This window comes from Thamnophis elegans, chromosome 11, assembly GCF_009769535.1.
Source record: "Thamnophis elegans isolate rThaEle1 chromosome 11, rThaEle1.pri, whole genome shotgun sequence".
NCBI classification, from domain to species: domain Eukaryota; kingdom Metazoa; phylum Chordata; class Lepidosauria; order Squamata; family Colubridae; genus Thamnophis; species Thamnophis elegans.
In genome coordinates this window covers 5523475-5546054 of record NC_045551.1, presented here as the reverse complement: position 1 = coordinate 5546054, position 22580 = coordinate 5523475, and the positions used below count along the sequence as shown (strand labels likewise).

Here is a 22580-nt window from a genome sequence, read left to right as displayed (position 1 = left end):
GCTTCGCCTTAGCTGTTACAAAGGGTTAACCGGAGAGGCATCTTCTGTAAGCAGGGCAATAAAGATTAGGCTAGAAACAACACCAGAATGTTTCCTTCCTGCCTTCCTTACAGGATTAGCCCTGTAAAGTAGAAAAAAACAAAATGAGATTTCTTCCAACAACCAGTTCTCCGAATTCCTTAGAAAGTTCAGAACCGGTTCTCCCGAATAGGTGCGAACTGGCTGAATCCCACCACTGGTGTATACTGGTCTATAGATATGGCTTTTAGCCAGCTTAAAGCCTTCGCTTAATGTTTGAATGTAGAAACAGAAAAGACAGGTTATGAATTTCAGTGTTTTCTTTTACTTTTAGATGTAAGCCTGGCTTTTTTAATCTGGATTCTGACAATCCTAGGGGATGTATTCCCTGTTTCTGTTTTGGCCATTCCTCTGTCTGTACCAATGCTCCCGGATACGTTACCTCCAAAATTACATCCACTTTCCAAACAGGTAAGTTTAAACCTCAATTTTTCTTGATTAGGTTTAACATGCCATGTAAGACATAATGCGTTGAACACATTCATCAGTTTATTCCTTTTGAGCAGAAGTATTGGCGCATTCACAATATAACATAATATAACGTTCTTTGTGTCCCAGTAATAAAAATCAAGACTTGTAATCAGTAAAATAAAATAGGGCAAATAGTCAATTTGTTAAAACAGTTAGGAGAATGAAACATGTAATTATACCTTAACAAGCTATAATCTTTTAAGTAGGTGTTATATAATCAATGGTATTGTGCAATTTCTAACTTTCAGCTTCAGTTGCTTCATAGCTTGACTGGGTGTGGCCGAGAACAGCTTTTTTAAAAAAACTTTGCAATTCTAGATTTTTCTTTTAATCAAAGCATAATAGCAAGTTTTGTCATTGTTTTTTCAGTTATTCAGTTGCTTCCAACTCTTTAATTGTCCAATGGGTATCAGTTCATCAGGACAGTTAGCAATTCTTGTTTGAATTCTCCAAAGCCTGTTATGTAACACTCTTGCCATATTTTCTAATTGCCTTTCGTTTTTCCAAGCATTGGGATCTTATCCAGGGGACTTTTGTTTTCAAATATTTTCAAACTATTTAAACTTAGCTTTATTATTCTTTGTGTGTGTGTGTGTGTGTGTGAGCAGTCTAGTTACGTCCGCTAATATTGAGTAATTTGTTCTTTTTGCAATCTAAGGTATTCTCAATTTTTTTTTCTCCAGAGCAATAATCCAGTTCAGGAGCATCTGTTTTTCTTCAGTCTGCCTTTTTTTTTTTTTTTCAGATAGAAAATTTGTTTATTTTCCATTTTCATAATCACATGTATACTATTACATAGTCAATATCATGTTGTATTATTAAGTAATTACATCGATTCATCTTACCATCAACTACCAAAGGGAAAAAAACCCCAATTATTGGTTCTTCTGCTCTCCATACATCATATTTATAGCTTATACGACACTTTCTTCCCCCTCTCTCCTCCCCCTTTCTACATCCTTTCCTCCCTCCATCATTTTCTACTCTACTTCACCTTCCTTTCTCCTTCTCCTCTCTCCCTTTACCACTCCTTGTACCCCTCATCTTCCCCCCTCACCCTCTCTCCTGTCCCTCTCTTCCTATCTTTCTTCTCTGCTTCCCCCTCTTCTACATCCTGTCTTCCCTCCATCATTTTCTACTCTACTTCCCCTTCCTTTTCCTCCTCCTCTCTCCCCTTACCACTCCTCCTTATGCACCTCATCTTCCCCGTCACCCTCTCTCCTGTCCCTCTCTTCCTATCTTTCTTCTCTCCTCTGCTTCCCCCTCTTCCTCTCATTCGCTTGGTGTATTTCAGCTTCTGAGCAAACTCCCTTTTGTGTTGATGGTATTTATAATTCCATTTCAATATACATAAAAAAGAAAAAATAGCAGTATACATGTACAATCATAATACCTTAAAGTCCAACACCTCTCCTCCAACTTAGTAAACTCCGCTCTCCCCACAACCTTCCCCCCCCCCCCGACTTCCCAGAACCAATACAAGGTATAAATCTTTAACAAATACAGTTTAAAATATACTTAAAGAGAAAGTATAAAATTAATAACATCTTCAGTATTCCTTCTTGATGGTTCACCTTTCACAGCCATGGTTACAACTAGGGAAACCATAGCCTTGACAATATTTACCTTTGTTGCCAGTGCGATTTCTTCGCACGTTAATCTTATGATGTTTAATTCTGTCAAAGCCTTTTTCTGAAAGCCCTTGTCTTTCTTCCACCATTCCTATGAATTTGTGAGCTTGTGGAGTTCAGATCTGCAAATTACCTCAGCTTCTTTTTGCCTATTTCCATTGTGTTATCATTGCCATTAACATCATCCAAAGGGTTTGTGTGTGTATATTTTCATTTTAAATCGAGTAGCTTTGTTCTTCTTTCCTCTTCTGAGCCGAGGTGGCGCAGTGGTTAGGGTGCAGTACTGCAGGCCACTTCAGCTGACTGTTATCTGCAGTTCAGCGGTTCTAATCTCACCGGCTCAAGGTTGACTCAGCCTTCCATCCTTCCGAGGTGGGTGAAATGAGGACCCAGACTGTGGGGGCGATATGCTGACTCTGTAAACCGCTTAGAGAGGGCTGAAAGCCCTATGAAGCGGTATATAAGTCTAACTGCTATTGCTATTGCTACTCTTCAGCAAGAGTTACTTGGGCCTCCTCGTTTTCAGCTATTAAAAGGATAATTGATGTTTTTTCTAATCAAATATGTCTCGTGATCTCTATACAAGTTAAACAAGATTGACAATCTGCAACCTTGGCACACTGTTTTGTCAATGTTGAACTACTTAATCATTCCATATTTCGTTCTAATGATTCCTTTCTGGAATTCTTCAACCAATTCTTCAACAGCAGACGAGGTGGCCTGCTATCCCCCCTGAACCATGTGTTGTGATTTACATAGACAACAGCCTTAATGTAATTAGTAAAGCATCTTAACACATAATTTTTAAAATTCTTTTGTCCTTTTCCTTATCCTTCACATGTCGCAATGTGATCTTGGCTGCTTCCATTAAACCCCTCTTATCCATGTGGCAATTTTCATTTTACAAATTGGTTTAAGTCTGGGCTGTAGCATTTTGAGCATGTAAGATAAAGTGCAATTGTTGGGAACATTCTTTAGTAATGCTCTTTTATTTTTAGAACATAAATTTTTATCTTTTCCAGCCACGCGGTTCGCTTGTAGAGTTTTCCATATCTGCTTATAAACTAGCATAATTTTTGTCAGATTTTAAACATTCTGCTGTTATCTCGTCACCTCCTGAAACTTCCTTGCTAGCAATATTTTCTCCGTGATTTCACTTTCCATATGTCAGCGTTCAAACCTTTGTACATAGCATCGTTTGGGAGATCTTTTACGCAGCTCTTCCACTGCCTCATCTCGCATTGTATCTTTCAAGTAATAGTAAAGTTCTTTCTATTTTGTAGGCAGTGGTAACCAAAGAAAGAGCCAATTTGATATAGTGGTTAAAGTATCAGACTAGAAACTGTAAGACCAGCTCTAGCCCTGCCTTAGACCTTGAGGAGATAAATATTTCTTCAAGTAGTAACAAGAGAACATCAAATAGCTTAAATTATTTTCAGAATTCCACTCTCGTCTTTTCAAAGAAAATTGATACACTGAATAGCAGCTTGTGAAGAATGATTAGAGAGGGAGAAGTGACAGGTCTATATTGACTGAAGAGAGACAGTTTGATGTAGCGGCTGAAACATCAGGGTAGAGAGGTTGTGAGTTCTAGTCCCACCTTAGGCACCACTGAGTGAGATTAGGTCAGCTATTCTCTCTCAGTTGTATAAGGAGGCATTGGCAAATTATTTTTGAAATCCTGCCAAGAAAACTGCAGGCATTTTTCCAGACAATCCCCAGGAGTAAGACTGACTTTAAGGCATACACACATTCAAAAGTATTCATGTAAACCAGTGTATTTCTTTATATCTATTGTAAGTACTGAATAGGGGAAAGTATATGATCATTTGATATATTTGTTTGTTGTTTGTTGGTAATACTTTTTTTATTTTTTATTTTTTGTCACTTACGTAATCTTTTTTATATATTATTTTATTTTCATTTTCATACACTCACATGTATACACCATACAGTATTAAACAATAATTGCATCAATTCCCCTTGTCGACAATGCCCCAGAAAATAAAAGCCCAATATACCTCTTCCATTCTCCATACACCTCTTTCTTCCACCACCCTCCAACTTTCTATTCCCTCCATCATCCCCCTCTACCCTACTTCCCTCGCCCTCTACCACTCCTCTCTCCAGATCCACTCCCTCTTCCTTCTCACCTTCCCTCCCACCCTCTCTCCCATCCCTCTCTACCCATCTTTCTTCTTCCCTACGCCTCCTCCCCTTGGTGTATTTCCACTATATGTTAATGTATTTGGCTTATCCTATTTTTTAAAAAAAATTAGAGAAAAACAGTAGACATGTGAAGTCACATTGCATTGAGATAACACATCGTGTCTAGCCTAATATTATCCCTCCCTCCCTCCACCTTCCCCCCGACCCCCCTCCTCCTCCCCTCCCCGACTTCCCAGAACCCGTACACGGTATAGATTTTTAACAAGCACAGTCTAAAATCTATTGAGAAAAAAGAAATAAGAAATTAATAACATCTCTAAGAGCCAAGGTGGCGCGGTGGTTAAATGCAGCACTGCAGGCTGACTGCTAGATCAGCAGTTCAGCGGTTCAAATCTCACCGGCTCAGGGTTGACTCAGCCTTCCATCCTTCCGAGGTGGGTAAATGAGGACCCGGATTGTTGTTGGGGGCAATATGCTGACTCTGTAAACCGCTTAGAGAGGGCTGAAAGCCCTATGAAGCGGTATATAAGTCTACTGTTATTGCTATTGCTATTGCTCTACTTGATCTTAGTTTCTTCTTGCTAAGCTAACTTTAAACAATTTGAATCATTCCTGATCTTAAGCATAGGCTAACTGGAATTTCTTGGTCCCGTATTTATTTTGTATATAGTCAATCCATTTTTTTCCAGTCTCGTTTATATCTCTCATTTGAGTGATCTTTAAGATATGCCGATATTTTATCATATGCCGATCATTTGATATTTTGACGGGATCTGTGGTTTTAGTCCTTACCCATCATGTCCTTAGGCATGCATTCTTCATTCCACTTAGCATTATATGCTGCTTAATTAGGCAACTTTATTATAGTCAGCCGCCTTTGAAAATATTATTTAGTTCTTCCCTGAGATTATATTGTGGCCTTGAGGTCACAAACATTGACTCACCTTAGCTTTGCAGTTGTTCCAACAGTTGTAATAGTTGTTGCATGTTTATAATGTGAAAATTTGTTCAAGACATTGTGATAACCATCCATTACAACAGCGGTTTTTAACTTTTTTTTTTTTTTTTGGCCGTAGAAGCTGTTAATTTAAAAATCGTCCTGGAAACCCTTGATCAAGAAGCAAATTCTAATGATTGAAAATCATATTTATTTCTTTTTTCAGCCCTAACGTTCCATGAAACACAGTTTGAAAAACTCTGTGTTAAGCCACATACCTCTCTCTCACAAACTATTCCAAGTTACACGAACAGATAAACCCCCAAATGCTATGTGTTTGCTATGTCAAACTCTATTTGAGTTGCTGCTCCCAGATTAGCCTAGGGTTAGTTATTGGCTTGTGAATTTTTGCTGTCTGGTAAAACTTCTGATTTCGGAGTGGTTTATCTGCTGTAGGTAAGAAGCAAAGTAAGAGAGGGTGAATTGCATGAAATAATATAGTGAACATGTGTAACCAATATGGATACGCCAATAGTTTTGCTCATGATAACTTGCAAATGATGTGACTGGAAAAGATGAAAAGTGTAGCTACTTCAGTGGTGGGTTTCAAAAATTGTTCGAACCTACTCTGTGGGTGTGGCCTCCTTTGTGGGAGTGGCTTGCCACCCATGTAACCGGATAAGAAGATGCCGACGACACTTGTCAGAACCACCTTAAATTACCTCACACACAGCACTGGCATGCATAAGAATATGATGTAAACTTGTTTTTTAAAAGGCATCTTTGGTTTGCGTTAAAACAACTTCAACACACGCAACGTTCTGATTGCACCACAAATGCAGTAGTCATCCTTACCTTTCACAGAGGCACTGAGTTTTATAAATATGAGCATGATAGTGTAGAATAATCATATCCAAGGACCAGTGGTGGGTTTCAAAATATTTTGGAAGCTCTTCTGTAGGTGTGGGCTGCTTTCCAGGTCCACTGGTGGAACCTCTTCTAACCGGTTTGGTAGATTTGACAACCGGTTCTACCGAATAGGTGCGAACTGGTAGGAACCCACCTCTGAGCTACTTCATTGTACATATATAAACTGTGGTTGATCAAATGATAAATAAAAGTCCATTGACTAGAAAGGTTGACATTTTCTTTTCACTGCTCCTTTGTGAGCAGAGTTAATCTCAACATTTGTGAAGGAGGCTAAGTACCAGATGGCTGAATTAGGTCTATTCTGTTCCAGGTTACACTTAATAACACACAATTCTCAGCTTTTTACTTATTTATTCATTCATTTATCAGATTTAAAGCCCACCCATCTCACTCACAAAGCAACTCTGGGCAAGTCTCTAAAACTGATAAATAAACTCTTGTGGCTAAGATCAAGTCTACTATCTATTCTTACCAATTTAGTAACACACGCAGTGGAAATTTCTACAATCCCTAAAGCAGGATTTTCTCCCTACATGGTTTGTGTAACAGTTTTCTTAAACCACAACAGACTCTTTTCAATCAGCGTTGAAATCTGTTTCCTTTTCATGATAGAATTCACAAAGCAGTTGAAGAATAATTCAAGTTAATTCTTCGTGCATTAAGTAGAGCGAATTCAACTTTTAACATGAGGTGGTTTCTTCTTGTGGCTCTCAGGAAAGGAACATTGGCACGCGGAACAGAGAGATGGCTCTGAAATCTCCATTCGTTGGATACCTGAAACTGAAGAAATATCTGTAATCTCAGATACACCTTTCCCCATCTACTTCAGCACACCAGGTACCAAGGAAGAATGACTATTTATACATAGATCATATAAGCATGTTTGCCAATAAACTTACTACCTTTCACCTTTACTTGAATGTGGATTCTGTTGCTTTTGTCTCAGGCAAATTCCTTGGAAATCAATGCTAAGTTACGGTCAAAACCTGTCATTCTCTTTTCGGGTCGATAAGCGAGACACTCGACTTTCAGCGGAGGACATAGTCCTTGAAGGTGCTGGGCTAAGAGTATCTGTCCCTTTGATCGCTCAAGCCAACTCCTATCCCAGCGAGAACACTCTGAAATATTCATTCAGGTAAAGATGTCTTGTATTTTCTAATATGGAAATGTCAGGAGGTAAAGGCTCTGCTTAAAGCTCTTTATTTGCATAGCTTAAAATATTAAAACAAATTGCTATAAATGGAATATTTCTTTACCTTAGATTGTAAACGAATAGCGCGAAATGAATGATTTTGATACATCCTTGGGGAATTAGAAATTACTAAAAACTGTTATTTGGGGGGGGGGGGGAATACTAAATTGTAGTTTTTTAACTGCAGTTTTAAAGGATACAACTGTGTTGGTGGCATCAACTTTTGCTCTGTGATAGTGATAATTTGGCAGAATACACTATACTGAAATATTTATTGTCTCCTATACTCGAGAGGGCAGCTGGTAATGCTTTTATGATGGGTTTAGTAGTTATGTAAGGTTTATTTTTAATAATACTTGGGGCAAAACACCGTGTGGCCCCCCCCCCAATCAATTAATTATCTACAGCAGGGAGTGGAAAATGCTACAATCCAGCCAAATCTAAACACTTTGCAACCTCATTAACTTTAATAGAGGAGAAATAATATTTGTTGTTACTTTTCTGGTTTTAAAGCCATGTAGCTCTAAGCATTTAACTATTGCTGAGTTCCCAGCTGAACGTTCCATTAAAATCTTGAGTTCAGTAATTCAGCATTTCTTTTTAAGTTGGTTGAAGCTTCCAATCGGAAAGGTAAGATGGGTGGAAGTTGTACGGTTGAGCGATACGGTTGAAAGCAGCAGTTGCAAATTGAGATGTAGGAAGCAGCCTTCATCTTGATTTTGCTCATTCTTGCTCCCCTTCCCTCACACATTTTATGTGCTGATGTCCCATCTAGGGAGTTTATATCAGAGGTGGGTTCCTACCAGTTCGCACCTATTCGGTAGAACCGGTTCGTCAAATCTACCGAACCGGTTAGAAGAGGTTCCACCAGTGGACCCGGAAAGCAGGCCACACCTACAGAAGAGGTTCCAAAATTTTTTGAACCACCACTGCCCCTCCACACATACACACAGACAGACTGACAGAGAGAGAGAGAGAGAGAGAGGAAGGAAGGAAGGAAGGAAGGAAGGAAGGAAGGAAGGGGAAGAAAGGAAGAAAGGAAGAAAGAGAGAGTGAGATGAAAGAAAAAAAGAAAAAAGGGACAGAGAGACAAAAGGAAGGAGAGAGAGAGAGAGAGAGAGAGAGAACATGGCCGGCAAGCCACTCCCACCAGGTCATATGGCCTGCAAGCCACTCCCACAAAGGAGGCCACACCCACAGAGTAGGTTCCAAAAACTTTTGAAACCCACCACTGGTTTATATGAAAAAATACAGCTTGGTTTCAAAATAAACTCAACCAGCTTTCTCTGGTTAGTCTCTTCCCTCTTCCCAATTTTCTGTCCTATCCTGTCTTGGACATTGGAATGATTTTAGGTGGTCTTGCTGGAAAGCATGGTCCCCAAGGCAGGTTTTGCAGACTGCAAGGAAACTATTAAAACAGGAGTAGACAACTCCAGAGCCCAGAGCTCCATGTGTCCTCAAACTTCATGCTTATTTTAAAGTTTCCTTCATGCAGAATTGCTAAAAATCGAAATTCCCGTCCCTTGGAGTAAAAAATTAATGTGGCAGTAATGTTTTTAATTTCACCCAACCCGCAACAAGAAAAAAGAAATCAGAAAAAGCTGGTGCTGCTTATGTCTGTGATGTGGCCTCACCTACTTTGCATTTCTGCTACCCCTATTATGGTCCCCATTCTTAATTTCCACTCCAAAAGGTTAAGAGTGGTTGATCGGGCTTGCATTTAAAATGTCTTTTTAAGTGAGGAAGTGAGGAGCAAGAGATACTCGGTAAATGCAGAAGTCTTGTTCAGCCTTGAATGTACCTTTCTCTGTTTCCTCACCAGCAGAGAAGAAAATTGTTTTTAGTTGATGGGTTAGGATGTGGAGCAAAGTTTCTCTGCCCTTACCAAGAATATATCCATAGTCTACAATAGGGTTGTTATGACCATGTTGTTGGGTAGGTGATGAATCCTCTGTCCAGGTGACTAACTAGTAATGGCTGTTTGGCCCAGTGGTGGGTTTCAAAAAAATTTCGAACCTACTCTGGGGTGTGGCCTCCTTTGTGGGAGTGGCTTCAACTCCCAGAATGTGACCTGGTGGGAGTGGCTTGCCGGCCATGTGTTCGTTCTCTCTCTCTCTCTCTCTCTCTCTCCTTCCTTTTGTCTCTCTGTCCCTTTTTCCTTTTTTTCTTTCATCTCTCTCACTTTTTCTTTCTTTTTTTCTTTTTTTCTTTCTTCCTTTCTTTCTCTTTCTGTATGTGGTGTGTGTGTGTTTCAAAAATTTTTGGAACCTCCTCTGTAGGTGTAGCCTGCTTTCCGGATCCACTGGTGGAACCTCTTCTAACCGGTTCGGTAGATTTGACGAACCGGTTCTACCGAACTGGTGCGAACCCACCTCTGCTGTTTCCTAACTTTTAACTCGGGTTAGTCTGAAGTGCAAATGCAGGGAGTAATTGGGAAGGTGTGAACGTGCCTATTTACTTGCCCAAGGACAGTGGAAGAGACAAGGCAAGGCAAATGCATATGAACTTTTCGTTTATCGAACACTAGCAGAAGGGAGAGAGGCTGCTACCCAATAATATCAGACGAATCCTATTTGAAAGCAACATGTCCACCAGTCAGGTTAATTCTTTGGCATTTAGAACTCTTTCAATGCTACTTCCTTTTAGGCTCCACGAAGCAACAGATTACCCCTGGAGGCCTTCTCTCACTCCCTTTGAATTCCAAAAGTTGCTCCATAACTTAACCGCGATCAAGATTCGTGGAACCTACAGCGAGAGGAGTAAGTTTGGTGGTAATTGCTGATGATCAAACTGAGTGAAGGTCAAGAAATAACTTTCTTTTGCAGTTGCACCTACCTTACAGAATTCTTGGGATGTTTGTAGTATTTCTTCCAATGTTTTGTTGCATGGCAAAACCATTTCGTTCAAACAAGTCTTTGCTTTAATCAGAAAGATGGATCTTAATTAGCCTGTTTTATGTTCCATGCCTGTTTCTTTTCTTTAAAAAAATATATTGCAGTGTTAGCTATTTTACTGCATAAATGGTGGCCCCACTCATTTATGGTATGGTTTTTCAACATGCAAAGCCCAACAGAGTCATTAGACCTAGAGAATGGACATCCCTATCTGTTGTGGCCCAGCAGGAGCCGTTGGAGCTGCCACCAGACTCCGATAGCGAGGGGCCCTGTGAGTTGGCTTTGGAGGATGTGGAGGACCCTGGACAGGGATCTGACTCTGAGCAGGGTGCAGCGAGGCTGGTTGGCCACCAGGAGGCGCCTGAGCCATGGACCAGGGGGAGGAGACAAGGGAGTGTGATCCGGATGTCAGCGCTGGGGAGGAGCCAAGGGAGTTGTTCCTAGATGCCGGGCACCGGAGAGCTAATAGGCGTAAGGAACAATTAGGAGGTAATTGCACTCAGCTGGTGGTCATTAGGCTCCTCTCCAGACTATAAAAGGACTGCTTGGGCACACGCCCCTTTTGCAGAAGTCAACGCATTAACTAATGTTGGAGAACAGTATTGTGAGCTTGGCAGGCTGGATTGCAGCCAAGGCTTATCTGTGCCGGTTTGCTGCCAAGGACCTGTCTGTCTGTGAATAAATTCCGTAAAGTATCTTTGGCTTGGAGTGCTTTGGTGTGGAACGAGGTGGGTCAGAACACCTATCTTAGAGCATTCCTTGATTATTATTACAAGCCTTCTACCTGTTTCATAAAATTGGTCATAGTAATAACTCCACATTGAAGATTTGGGATATTGGAATTCTTCACTTTTTTTTTCCTTACGATGCTGTCCGCCACATCCCTGAAAGGTTGCAATTGGAATGAACTCAACATACACACTAGCTTGCCACCTACACCCAAAATACAAAAGTTGATCAGGGCTTCTTAAATCAGGATGACGAAGAGGTTGCCAAAAATATAGCAATAGCAATAGCAGTTAGACTTATATACCTCTTCCTAGGACTTTCAGCCGTCTCTAAGCGGTTTACAGAGTCAGCATATCGCCCCCCACAGTCTGGGTCCTCATTTCACCCACCTCGGAAGGATGGAAGGCTGAGTCAACCTTGAGCCGGTGAGATTAGAACCGCTGAACTGCAGTTAGCAGTCAGCTGAAGTGGCCTGCAGTACTGCAACCCTAACCACTGCGCCACCTCATCTCCTATAGCACATACACATGTAGTTGCATTAAAAGGATCCACCTACCTAAGGAGGAAATGACTTCACTCAAGGGAAAAAACACAGAGAAATCCTGATATGATTTACATTCTTCTATTGTTAATGTGCAGGATCACCTGGGTTGCGGCTGGAACGGTAGCCCCAAATATACAAACAGCTTTACGTCAACAGCCAGCCCCATAGATGTTGTGGAGTACGTGAGGCAGAGCTGTTCTTAAAGCTGTTCTGAAGCACCAGTTGTAGGGCGAGCCCAGTTTTGAAGAGGAATCCCAGCACTGGTTGGGTTGAATGTTAAGAGGGGGGGGAATGAAATGCTCCTTTCTCTAGAATGCCTGGTATTGCTGAACTCCCTCAAAGTGAAACATTATTCAGCTCTGAAACACCACTCTATCTGTCAATCTGCAAAGGTGGGAGTTGTTCCAGGTTCTTTTTTTTCCCCCTGAGGATATATGCAGAAGGAATGGTGTGTGTAAATAAATTTCTTGCATTCCTTACCCACCCATGCTTTTACAGGGAGAATGTTTGGCTGGTTGCCACATCTGTGTGCTTCTCGGCCCTTACTGTACAAAGGCAAGATATCTGACCACAGTGGCATCTTGACATTGTGCTCTTAAAGTAACACTGACCCCTTGAACACCTTGCTTGCAAATTAGGAACCAGTCAAATAATTGGATTATGGGTTGGCAAAAGGCTGTAATCCTTGGTTTTTATTGTATGCCACCCAGAGTCACTTCAGGTAAGATGGGCAGCTTCTTACAAATAAAAGAAAATGTGCCCTATGGGGTTCACCGGCAAATGCGCGAAAGACTTCCGCGCCGACAGAACCGGGGGGGCAATTTCCGTGCCGTCTTAACCGCTAATCGTTATGCGACAGTAGCGCGCCGACACGTGCGCGCCGACACAATCGCGCTGTGCCTTTAAAATCAAAACGCAGTCAACACTCGTTAAAACGTTAAAACGCCGACACAATTGCACGCTGTGGAAAGTAGAAAAGAAAAAGAAAAAACCTGTATAATAAACTTTCCTCTTATTGCATCAAAACTTCTTCTTCTTCTAATCCTGACTAATCATCAGCACTCGTTAAAACGTTAAAACGCCAACACAATCGCGCGCTGTGGAAAGTAGAAAGATTCCATACACAAAAAGCAAAGCTAGCAACGTTCTCTTTTTGATTCAACAAAATAAACCTTTCCTTCATCGCGGTTTCGTCGGCGCGCTTATATCAACGCAAAGTTGTGGGCGCGCTTATGACGTTGCGTTGTTGTCGGCGCTGTTTTGACGATCGCTGTTTTGTCGGGCCACGGCCCTATATCCTTAACTAATAACTCTCTTTCCTTTCTAATTATAATTGAAATGTGATTTTAAAAAAAATTAATAATCTTTGATTGAAAATATTGAGGTGCATTGATAAGCCTTGATTGATGAGGGGAGCCAGCATCATAATTTCCCTGTTGTTGCCATCTAAGGCAAAACCATGATTAAAGCAAAGGAAGGGCTATCTTCTTTAACCTGGCTCCAGACCAAGAAGTAATTATAACATGTGGTTCATTTGTTAGAAAATAACCTTTGCCTGGGTGTTACTGCTCAAACATTAACAAGCTCACAAAATGTCTTGGATGGAAGTATACCATTATGTTGAAGGGGATCTCCTCAAATCCTTTTTCTAAAGAAAAAGAGATTACTCTGGTTAACCATGTTGAAGCAGCACATTAAAGTGGCACACTTGGCATAGTCAAGCACGACCTGTAAATCCAATGTTTTAACAATCAAAAGGACCACCCCCCCAATGATTTTTTTATATTTTGCCATGCAACTTTAAAAAAAAAATTAAACGTTTTTAATTTATTTTTTAAAAAAATATAAACATTCCATCTTTTCTTAAACAGTGGGTACAAATATCTCTGTGCAATAACCATCAGAATTTGCAACATCACTCACTACATTGATATTAATTCTCTAATCTAACAATTATAGCATATTAAACAGTTGAGCATTTTTCCCTCTTAACGTATCTTCTAATGAGAATTAATAATGACATTAAGCGTAATAATCCTCATCAACAAATACTGACAATTAACATATTGCTTACATCTCTAGCTTAGCATATCTTCTCTCTCCTTTATCTCCTTTTATTTTCAACTTCCATTTTATTCCCTAACCTTTGATAAATAATTCCCATATCGTATAACTTTTTGATCAGTGCAGAAGATACATTTTGATATGCAACCTCAGTCATCTCCAATTCTGACACAAAGAACAAAGCAGCCAAATTATTAAGAACACACAATTATTCCTCCGTGTCTTGTAAGCAAGTATGCTTGATGCTAGATAAATTTACATGATGCTTAAATTATGATGACAGGGATGTTGTTCTATAATTCTATTTATTGTGTGTGTGTGTGTGCACATGTGTGTGTTTAAATGCTCTGTTTATGTTGTTAAGATTATAAATCACTGGGAATCTTGAATTCTTAATGAAAATTTTGAAAAAAAACTTTTACAGATATTTACTTCCCTCCCCCACCCTCCCCCCCAGCCCCCCCCACCCTCCCTCCCAAGCCCCCCCCAACCTCTCCCCCCCCCAAACTTCCCAGAACCAATACAGGGTATAAATCTTTTAACAAAAACATTCTAAAATAAACTTTAAAAAAAAGTTAATATCCTCTTTCATTTGAGCTTTAACTCCTCCTTGCTAGGCTAACTCTAAACAGATTATATCATTCCTAGTTTCTTTAGTCATAAACTATCTGGAATTTCTTAGTCCCATATTTATTTTGAGTATAGTCAATCCATCTTCTCCACTCCAGTTTATCTCTCTCGTTTGAGTGGTCCTTGAGATATGCAGATATTTTAGCCATCTCAGCTAAGTTTGTTACTTTCAGTGTCCATTCTTGAATAGTAGGCGAATCTTCCTTCTTCCAGTATTGCGCCACCAACAGTCTAGCTGCGGTTATTAAATGCAAAATCTGAATTCTTGAGCCATAGACATGAGATGTACCGTATATCTCATAGAAATCAGATCCAACAACAATTGGGGATTTATGTCAAGTCGGAACCCACAAGACAGACTTTCTGCTCTCCTCCCAAATATCAATTTAAAAATAGGGAGAAAATGTTGTGAATAGCAACAGAAGACCAAGGTTATTGGGGATGCTTGAGATGTTGGTTCATGGAAATCTTTTCTCTCCCACATCAGCCAGAAGCAATGCTAATAGAATAGAATAGAATAGAATTTATTATTTTTGCCGCCCTTCTCCGGGAGGACTCAGGGCGGTGAACAATTCAAGGGGGAAAAAGGGGAACATAAAAAACAAAATACAATAATAAAAGTAAACAACAGTCGCACAACCATACATGTCGAGAGGGGAGGGAACTCATCAACCCCAGGCCTGCCGGCAAAGCCAGGTTTTTGACAGCTTTCCGGAAGGCCTGGAGAGAGGTGAGGGTCAGAATCCTGTGGGGGGTTCATTCCAGAGGGCTGGAGCTACCACGGAGAAGGCCCTCCCCAGGGTAATAGCCAGGTGCATTGGCTGGTAGATGGCACCCGGAGGAGGCCAACCCTGTGAGATCTAATGGATCTGTGGGAGGTAATTGCAGCAGCGCGGTCTCTCAAGTACCCAGATCCAATACCATGAAGGGCTTTATAGCACCTGAAGTGTATCCGGAGACTGATTGGTAACCAGTGCAGCTCGCGGAGGATAGGTTGTACCGTGGGTGATGAAAAAAAGCTGGGAGAAAGAATAACTTTTTACGACTCTGATGTGGCTACGGTTGGAAACTATAAAGAAATCTCAGCTCTGTTAATGTTTGTGACTTGCTTGGAGGCATTGGAGCTCCTTTACTGGGTTTATGGAGACTGTCAATAACTTCTATACATCTTGGTTTTTTCTTCAGGTGCTGGATATTTGGACGATGTTACTATCGTGAGCGCTAATCTGGGTCGGGATACCGGCGACATGGGTGGAGAATTGTATGTGTCCAGCAGGATACTTGGGACAGTTCTGTGAAACCTGTGCCAAGGATACAGAAGGGAGAATCCAATCTTGGACCGTACAGTCCTTGTGTGCCATGTTCTGCAACGGGCACAGTGAAAACTGCAACCCTGAATCTGGTAAAGAGAATCACGGGGGATATTGTTGGTGTTAGGTTTTTGTTTGCATTTTGATATATCCTGGATGTGATGATTATCTAGACCAGTGGTTCCCAAACTGGCAACTTTAAGACTTGTGGACTTCAACTCCCAGAATTCTCCAGCCAGCAGAACTGGCTGGAGAATTCGGGAGTTGAAGTCCACAACTCTTAAAGTTGCCAAGTTTGGGAACCACTGGTCTAGACCAGCATTACTCAACTTTGATAATTTAAAGATGAATGGACTTCAACCGGTGGGGCAGAGGTGGATTCCTACCAGTTCGCACCTATTCGGTAGAACCGGTTCATCAAATCTACCGAACCGGTTAGAAGAGGTTCCACCAGTGGACCCGGAAAGCAGGCCACAACCACAGAAGAGATTCCAAAAAATTTTGAAACCCACCATTGACACACACACACAGACTCACACAGAGAGAGAAAGAGGAAGGAAGGAAGGAAGGAAGGAAGGAGGAAGGAGGAAGGAAGAAAAAGAAAGAAAGAAAGAAAGAAAGAAAAGAGAGAGAGATGAAAGAAAAAAAGGAAAAAGAGACAGAGACAAAAGGAGGAAAGAGAGAGAGAGAGAGAAAGAAGAAAAACACATGGCCGGCAAGCCACTCCCACAAAGGAGGCCACACCCACAGAGTAGATTCTAAAAATTTTGAAACCCACCACTGCGGTGGGGGAATTCTGGGGGTTGAAGTCCACACACCTTCACGGTGCCATGGTTGAGAAACATGACCTGGATTATCACCTTGAATGAATGCCCTACTAATCTAATACTCTTCGTTTAGTTTTCAAATGTCCTACCATTCTTTTTTATGTATAAAAGCATGTTGCTTTGTCTACTCCTTTTGTCTGCATCTAAAACAGGTATTGTGCCACATCAGGAGAATTTCCTGTGAGATAGCTGCTGGAAGTTTAAGCTTCTGGATGATAAGCTTTTCCTCTCTTTACCCCCCCAGGAGCATGTGACTGCAGAGATAACACTGCAGGTCCTCACTGTGAGAAGTGCATTGATGGTTATTATGGCGATGCCACCACAGGAACCTCTTCAGATTGCCAACCATGTCCATGTCCCGGGAGTTCAAGCTGTGCTGTCGTTCCCAAGACGAAGGAAGTGGTCTGTACAGTTGTCCAGCTGGAACCACAGGTATGCTGTTGTTAATTTGTTAGTTTGTTAGTTTTAGTTTAGTTTGTAGTTTTAATTTATTGTATGCCGCCCTTTTCCCTGAAGGGACTCAGGGTGGCTCACAACTCAAAGGGAGGGGAAAACAAACAGAATTACAAAAAACATAAAAAAACCATACATAGTTAAAACACAACAATCATACCATTCGAAGTGGGGCAGCAAGTCTTTAGCCCCAGGCCTGTCGGAACAGCCAGGATTTAAGGGCTTTGCGGAAGGCCTGGAGGGTGGTGAGGGTTTGAATCTCCACGGGGAGTTCGTTCCAGAGGGTCGGAGCAGCCACAGAGAAGGCTCTCCTCCGGGTAGTCGCCAGTCGACACTGGCCGGCTGATGGGCCAGTTGTTGGATTGTCATTATGAAGACACAGCTTTGGCAGGCTCTGTTTCACTGCTGGGTAGAAGAGTAATGAATAGACTTGGAGTTGTTCTGTTTTTTTTTTCAGCCAAGATAGATATTTCCAAAGTTCACTTATATTGAATCTCATTATTATGCAACAAAACGAGCAAAGGAGAATTATTTGAGAAAGGATGGAAATGCCCATTTCTGTATCAATCATTCTGGAAATGCAATTTCTATGACAGCCCTGGAGCCTGGATCAAAAATACAAATGTAGGAGCTTTGCCTATTTAGGCACCTCCTACAGAGGTGGGTTCCTACTGGTTCGCCACCAGTTCGGTAGAACCGGTTCATCAAATCTACCGAACCGGTTAGAAGAGGTTCCACCAGAAAGCAGGCCACACGTACAGAAGAGGTTCCAAAAATTTTTGAAACCCACCACGACACAAACACACACACACACACACACACACACACATACACACACACACACCGAAAGAGAGAGAGAGAGACGAGAGAGAGAGAAAGAAAGAAAGAAAGAAAGAAGATAGAAAAGGAAAGAAAGAAAGAAAAGAAAGGAAGAAAGAAAGAAAGAAACAAAGAAAGAAAGATCAAGAAAAAGGAAAGAAAGAAAAAAGAAAGAAAACACATGGCGGCAAGCCACTCCCACCAGGTGTCACATGACTGGCAAGCCACTCCCACAAAGGAGGCCACACCCACAGCGTAGGTTTGAAATTTTTTTGAAACCCACCACTGCACTCCTAATTCAAATTATGGATGATCACAGTAGCACTTAGCACTTAGACGTATATACTGCTTCACAGTGCTTTTACAGCCTTTTCTAAGCAGTTCACAGAGTCAGCATATGCCCCCGACCATTTGGGTCCTCATTATCGATCTTGGAAGGATGGAAGGCGATGTCACCTTGAGCCAGTGAGAATTGAACTGCTGAACTGCAGGCAGCCGACAGTCAGCAGAATTAGCCTGCAGTGCTGATTCCAATCACTGCACCACCACAACTCATTAATTATCCATGATAGTAATTAATAACTCCTTCCTTCCTTCCTTCCTTCCTCGAAGGATTTATTTCCCCAGTAGTACTTGTACTTGATGCCTCTTCACCCATCGTGGGTATAGGCGACTTCCATGGAATTTGACGCCACTGTTTTCGGTCCTGGGCTATACGGCGATCCATGAAGCTGTTTCGGCTGGATATACCCAAGGGGACGCCAGTCCCAGGGGTCGACAGAGCCCGATTGGTGGAAACGGGGGGCACCACGTGAAGGCTGGGTTGTCGTTTGATAGTTGAGAGGCTTTGATATTTTGCGCATCAACTATCCTTGCCCGCCCCCAGTAGAAATTCATCCATTGACCCTGGTTATCCGTTCAGTGGAGAAATCGACTTTGCAGCCCATTAAAATGGAAAAGCTGTTTCAAAAAACACGTATGGCAAATTTCCAGGGAAGCATAAGAAAAATAGCCTTTAAAAAGGGGCTCAGTAAATGCTTGGACCCATCCACTACTACAGCTGGTGGAAGAAATCACACTCCTTTTTTTTTCCTTTTTTATGACTGAACAATGTTAGAGTTGGCCCCAAGGAATAAAGAAATTGGCCAATCTTGGCAAATGTGTCACTCGTAGAGGAGGCAGCTTTCAGATCGTTGCACAGAGTGTCTGTCCAAGACCCAACTTGTCTGACTCGTAAAACTAAACAAAAACAACTTTGCTGTGCATTTCTGAATGCTGGATTTATTGAGGGTGTGTAGTGTCCTTAATTTTTTCCCTCCTTATCGGTCTGAACAGTTGTGCTTCAGGCCGAGATCCTGATTTCTCTGAAAGTCCTTTGCTTCTAACTCTTCATGTTCTCTCCTGTCAATCGATTGCTAGATAACCATTGCCATAACCTGCCTAGAGGCTATGGGTTTTACAGAAATGTGGCATCCAGAGCTTAGTGCATGAGCCAAGGTGGTGCAATGGTTAGGGTGCAGCACTGCAGGCCACTGTTATCTGCAGTTCAGCGGTTCAAATCTCAGTTTAGAGAAGTTCCTTTAAAACCTTACTGCACTATGTTGTTAACCTCCGGTTTCCATTTAGCCTTTGATCTTCTAATGTTACTTCTTGTAAGATGATGGTTTATGTACCTTTTGCCTTTTCTTTGTTTTTCCTCTGCTTCTTTAACTCTGGAATTTGTTACCAGCTATAGCTTGGTCAAAGTAAGTACAATCCTATTTTCAAAAAGCGGTGAATTTATTGGTGGTTCTATGCAGCTTCTGCATGTCACATGAAGTCCATATTGCACGTCAGTCTGACATGATTTCCCCTCCCCTCCTCTCTCCTTCCCTTCATCAATAAGTAACTGTTTTATTATTCAGCATTTCCTTCTATTTCTTTTTGCCACCATCATCACACCAATAAGCACGGATACAAAACTTAAAATACAGGGAAACCAAACTTGAAACAATTAACAATGAAAGGAGGATGCCAACTAATTTCTGCAAGCCATAGCTACTGCCAAAAACTTGGCAACTTTTCTAACGGCTGCCCAAGTTAAGTCTTGTTAAAAGAGGTTGCAACGTAATCATCTCATGAAACTACAGAAGGGAGATTTTTATGCCTGGACTGCCTCAAGGGTCATTTTCGGTGCTTTTCAGTGGGTGTTTTAATAATTGGAGCATTATTTCCAAAGGGTCTGATTAAAATACTGGATTTTATGAATGGAAATGCAATCCTTATTCCTAAGTGCTTTCATTGGCTTTGGAGAAGCTTCTGTCTTATCTTCCTTTTTGTTGTTGTTATAACTGGTCTGTTACCGGTAAGCCAAATTGTGATTCTGTCGCTGTACAAAAAGATCTGAATAACAAACAAGCAGGTATCGGGAAAGTTTCCTTCAGAGTTCTAGTCATTCAAGGAATATAGAATCATGGGGCTGGAAGGGTCTTCGAAGGTCTTCTAATCCAGCTGACATTACATCTGTGTCAGGGCCTTGTCACTTTTTGACACAGTACATATGCTTCTTAAGGATGCTGAGTCCTCATTGATCTGTATCAGGGGTGGGTTCCTGCCAGTTCTAACCCCTTCTATAGAAGAGGTTCCACAAATCTACAGTGCTGTTTAGAACCGATTCCAGATCTCTTCCCCCGCCTGTCCGCACATCATCAAGATGAAGAGCGAGAGGAGGAATTCTGGGAGTTGAAGTCCACAAGTCTTAAAGCTGTCAAGTTTGAACACCCCTGGTTTTTTTTTTTCTAAAGGGTTAGTAGGGGTGCAAGGGTCTTGTAACTTGACAGCGTTAAGACTTGCACACTTCAATGCCAGAGTTCCTGAGCCAACATGACTGGAGGAGGAATTCTGGGAGTTGAAGTCCACAAGTCTTAAAGCTGTCAAGTTTGACACCCCCCCCCTTTGAGGGTTTTTTCCTAAAGGGTTAGGGGTGCGAGGATCTTGTAACGTGACAGCTTTGAGACTTGTGTGCTTCAAATGCCAGAGTTTCTGAGCCAACATTTTGGTTGCTAAGCAAGAGCGTTGTTAAGTGAGTTTCACCACATTTTACAAGTTGTGTAAAGTCACATGGTCAGTCACATGGTTGCCAAGCCACTCCCATTTGGCCACATGACTCGCAAGCCACTCCCACCCGGTCACATGGATGGCAAGCCACTCCCACAAAGCAGGCCACACCTCCAGAAGAGGTTCTAAAAAAAATTGAAACCCACCACTGATCTGTATTGATTTGATTTATTGGGTTTTTTCAATTGCAGGTTGTCCTCGGCTTATAACAGTTCATCCAGTGATTGTTTGAAGTTACAGCGGCACTGATAAAAGGGACATATGACCATTTCCCACACTTACGAACACTGCCCCATCCCTAGGGTCGCATGATTTATATTTGGATGCTTGGCAACAGTCTCACACTTAGGACAGCTGCAGTGATCCCTTTTTGCGACCTTCTGACGAGCGAAGTCAATGCGGGTAGCCCGATTCACTTAACAATCACATTGCCACCTTAACAGCTGCAGTGATTCATTCAACAACTGGGGCAAGAAAGGTTATAAAATGGGGCAAAACTCACTTAACAACTTAGCATAAATTTGGGGGTTCAATTGTGGTCGTAAGTCAAGGACAACCTGAACCGTTTCTGGAAGCCTCAGCATTCCTTAAAGTCTGTGCTTTTCAGCGAGCCCATATTGGCTACAGTTCCGTTAGCGTTTCACTGTTGAGACTGAAAAGTGGAAGCTTTCCATAATTCCGCAGCTACTTTTCTACCTTACTCGTTTTTTGCATGGATTACAGTATTTGGTTTTTTGGTCTGTTCTAATATACCTGTTCCCCTGGGCCTACTACAGGTAAAAGGTGTGAGCTGTGTGATGATGGTTATTTTGGAGATCCTCTTGGCCAAAATGGCCCCAACAGGGCCTGTCGCCTCTGCCAGTGCAGTGACAACATCGACCCCAATGCAGTCGGGAATTGCAACCGCTTGACGGGAGAATGTTTGAAGTGCATTTATAACACAGCGGGCTTCTACTGCGACCGGTGCAAAGATGGCTTCTTCGGGAACCCCTTAGCTCAGAATCCAGAGGATAAGTGCAAAGGTAGGTGGGGTTTTTTTGTGTGTGCAGTTAATAATGCTTTTGTCACAGTCCAATTCTAGGACATTAGTATTGATACAGCATGGGTTGCACAGGTAAACCCACCAGTGGCTGGCCAGGTTAGGTTGTCCTAATAGAATGGACCTTATAGCCTCTCATTATCAAGACAACCCCTGCCTTCTCGAGGTGCCCACCGTTTTCCAACAGAAGGGGCTCTGTCGACTCTTGGGCCCGGCGAGCTCAAGTAGTACTCAGCCTAGAATCATGGATCCCGTTGATTCGGGATGCATGCGACTCTACAGCGAAGGGACTGGCGATGCTGTACCGACGCTAAAGACTTAAGTCAAGTAAGTCAATGGACCTTATAAATTCATTTTAGTTTGGCTTTTCATTCTAGTGCCCTGGAGTCCCAAAGTTGACTTTTAGCTGGAGTGAACCTTCTCCCCAAACTTCCTCATAAGTATTACAAATAGGGCTGAACAGTGTGGCAAGACCCTGTAAAAGAGGGGCACAGGAAGTGAGAGATAGAACAGAGGTAAAAGCTGCTGACAGCTTAAGATGAAATAGGAACTTCTCTTTTTTGTATTTCTCCTATGTACTTCTCTGTAACATTCCAAAATGAACTTCCCCTTTTGAAATGTCATGCTTGTCTCGTGTATGGAAACGCCTTGAGAATGTACCGTGTGGAACACGGCATAAAAGTAGGATCCTGGGCAGAGCTCAGTTCAGTTCAGATTTTGGTGTGTGTGTGAAGACGCTGAACTCGATGCATCCAATAAACCTGTTT

At 41.8% G+C, this 22580-nt stretch overlaps 1 protein-coding gene across 1 annotated transcript in view; it reads left to right on the top strand.

Moving 5' to 3' along the window:
* LAMC1 (laminin subunit gamma 1) overlaps positions 1-22580 on the top strand; it is a 179983-nt gene that overhangs the window by 115471 nt on the left and 41932 nt on the right. The window contains 12 exon segments of the mRNA XM_032226394.1: positions 353-489; positions 6931-7053; positions 7163-7180; positions 7183-7351; positions 10055-10167; positions 15455-15500; positions 15502-15573; positions 15575-15630; positions 15633-15671; positions 16651-16815; positions 16818-16838; positions 21551-21796. Coding sequence (XP_032082285.1) covers positions 353-489; positions 6931-7053; positions 7163-7180; positions 7183-7351; positions 10055-10167; positions 15455-15500; positions 15502-15573; positions 15575-15630; positions 15633-15671; positions 16651-16815; positions 16818-16838; positions 21551-21796 — 1205 coding nt within the window.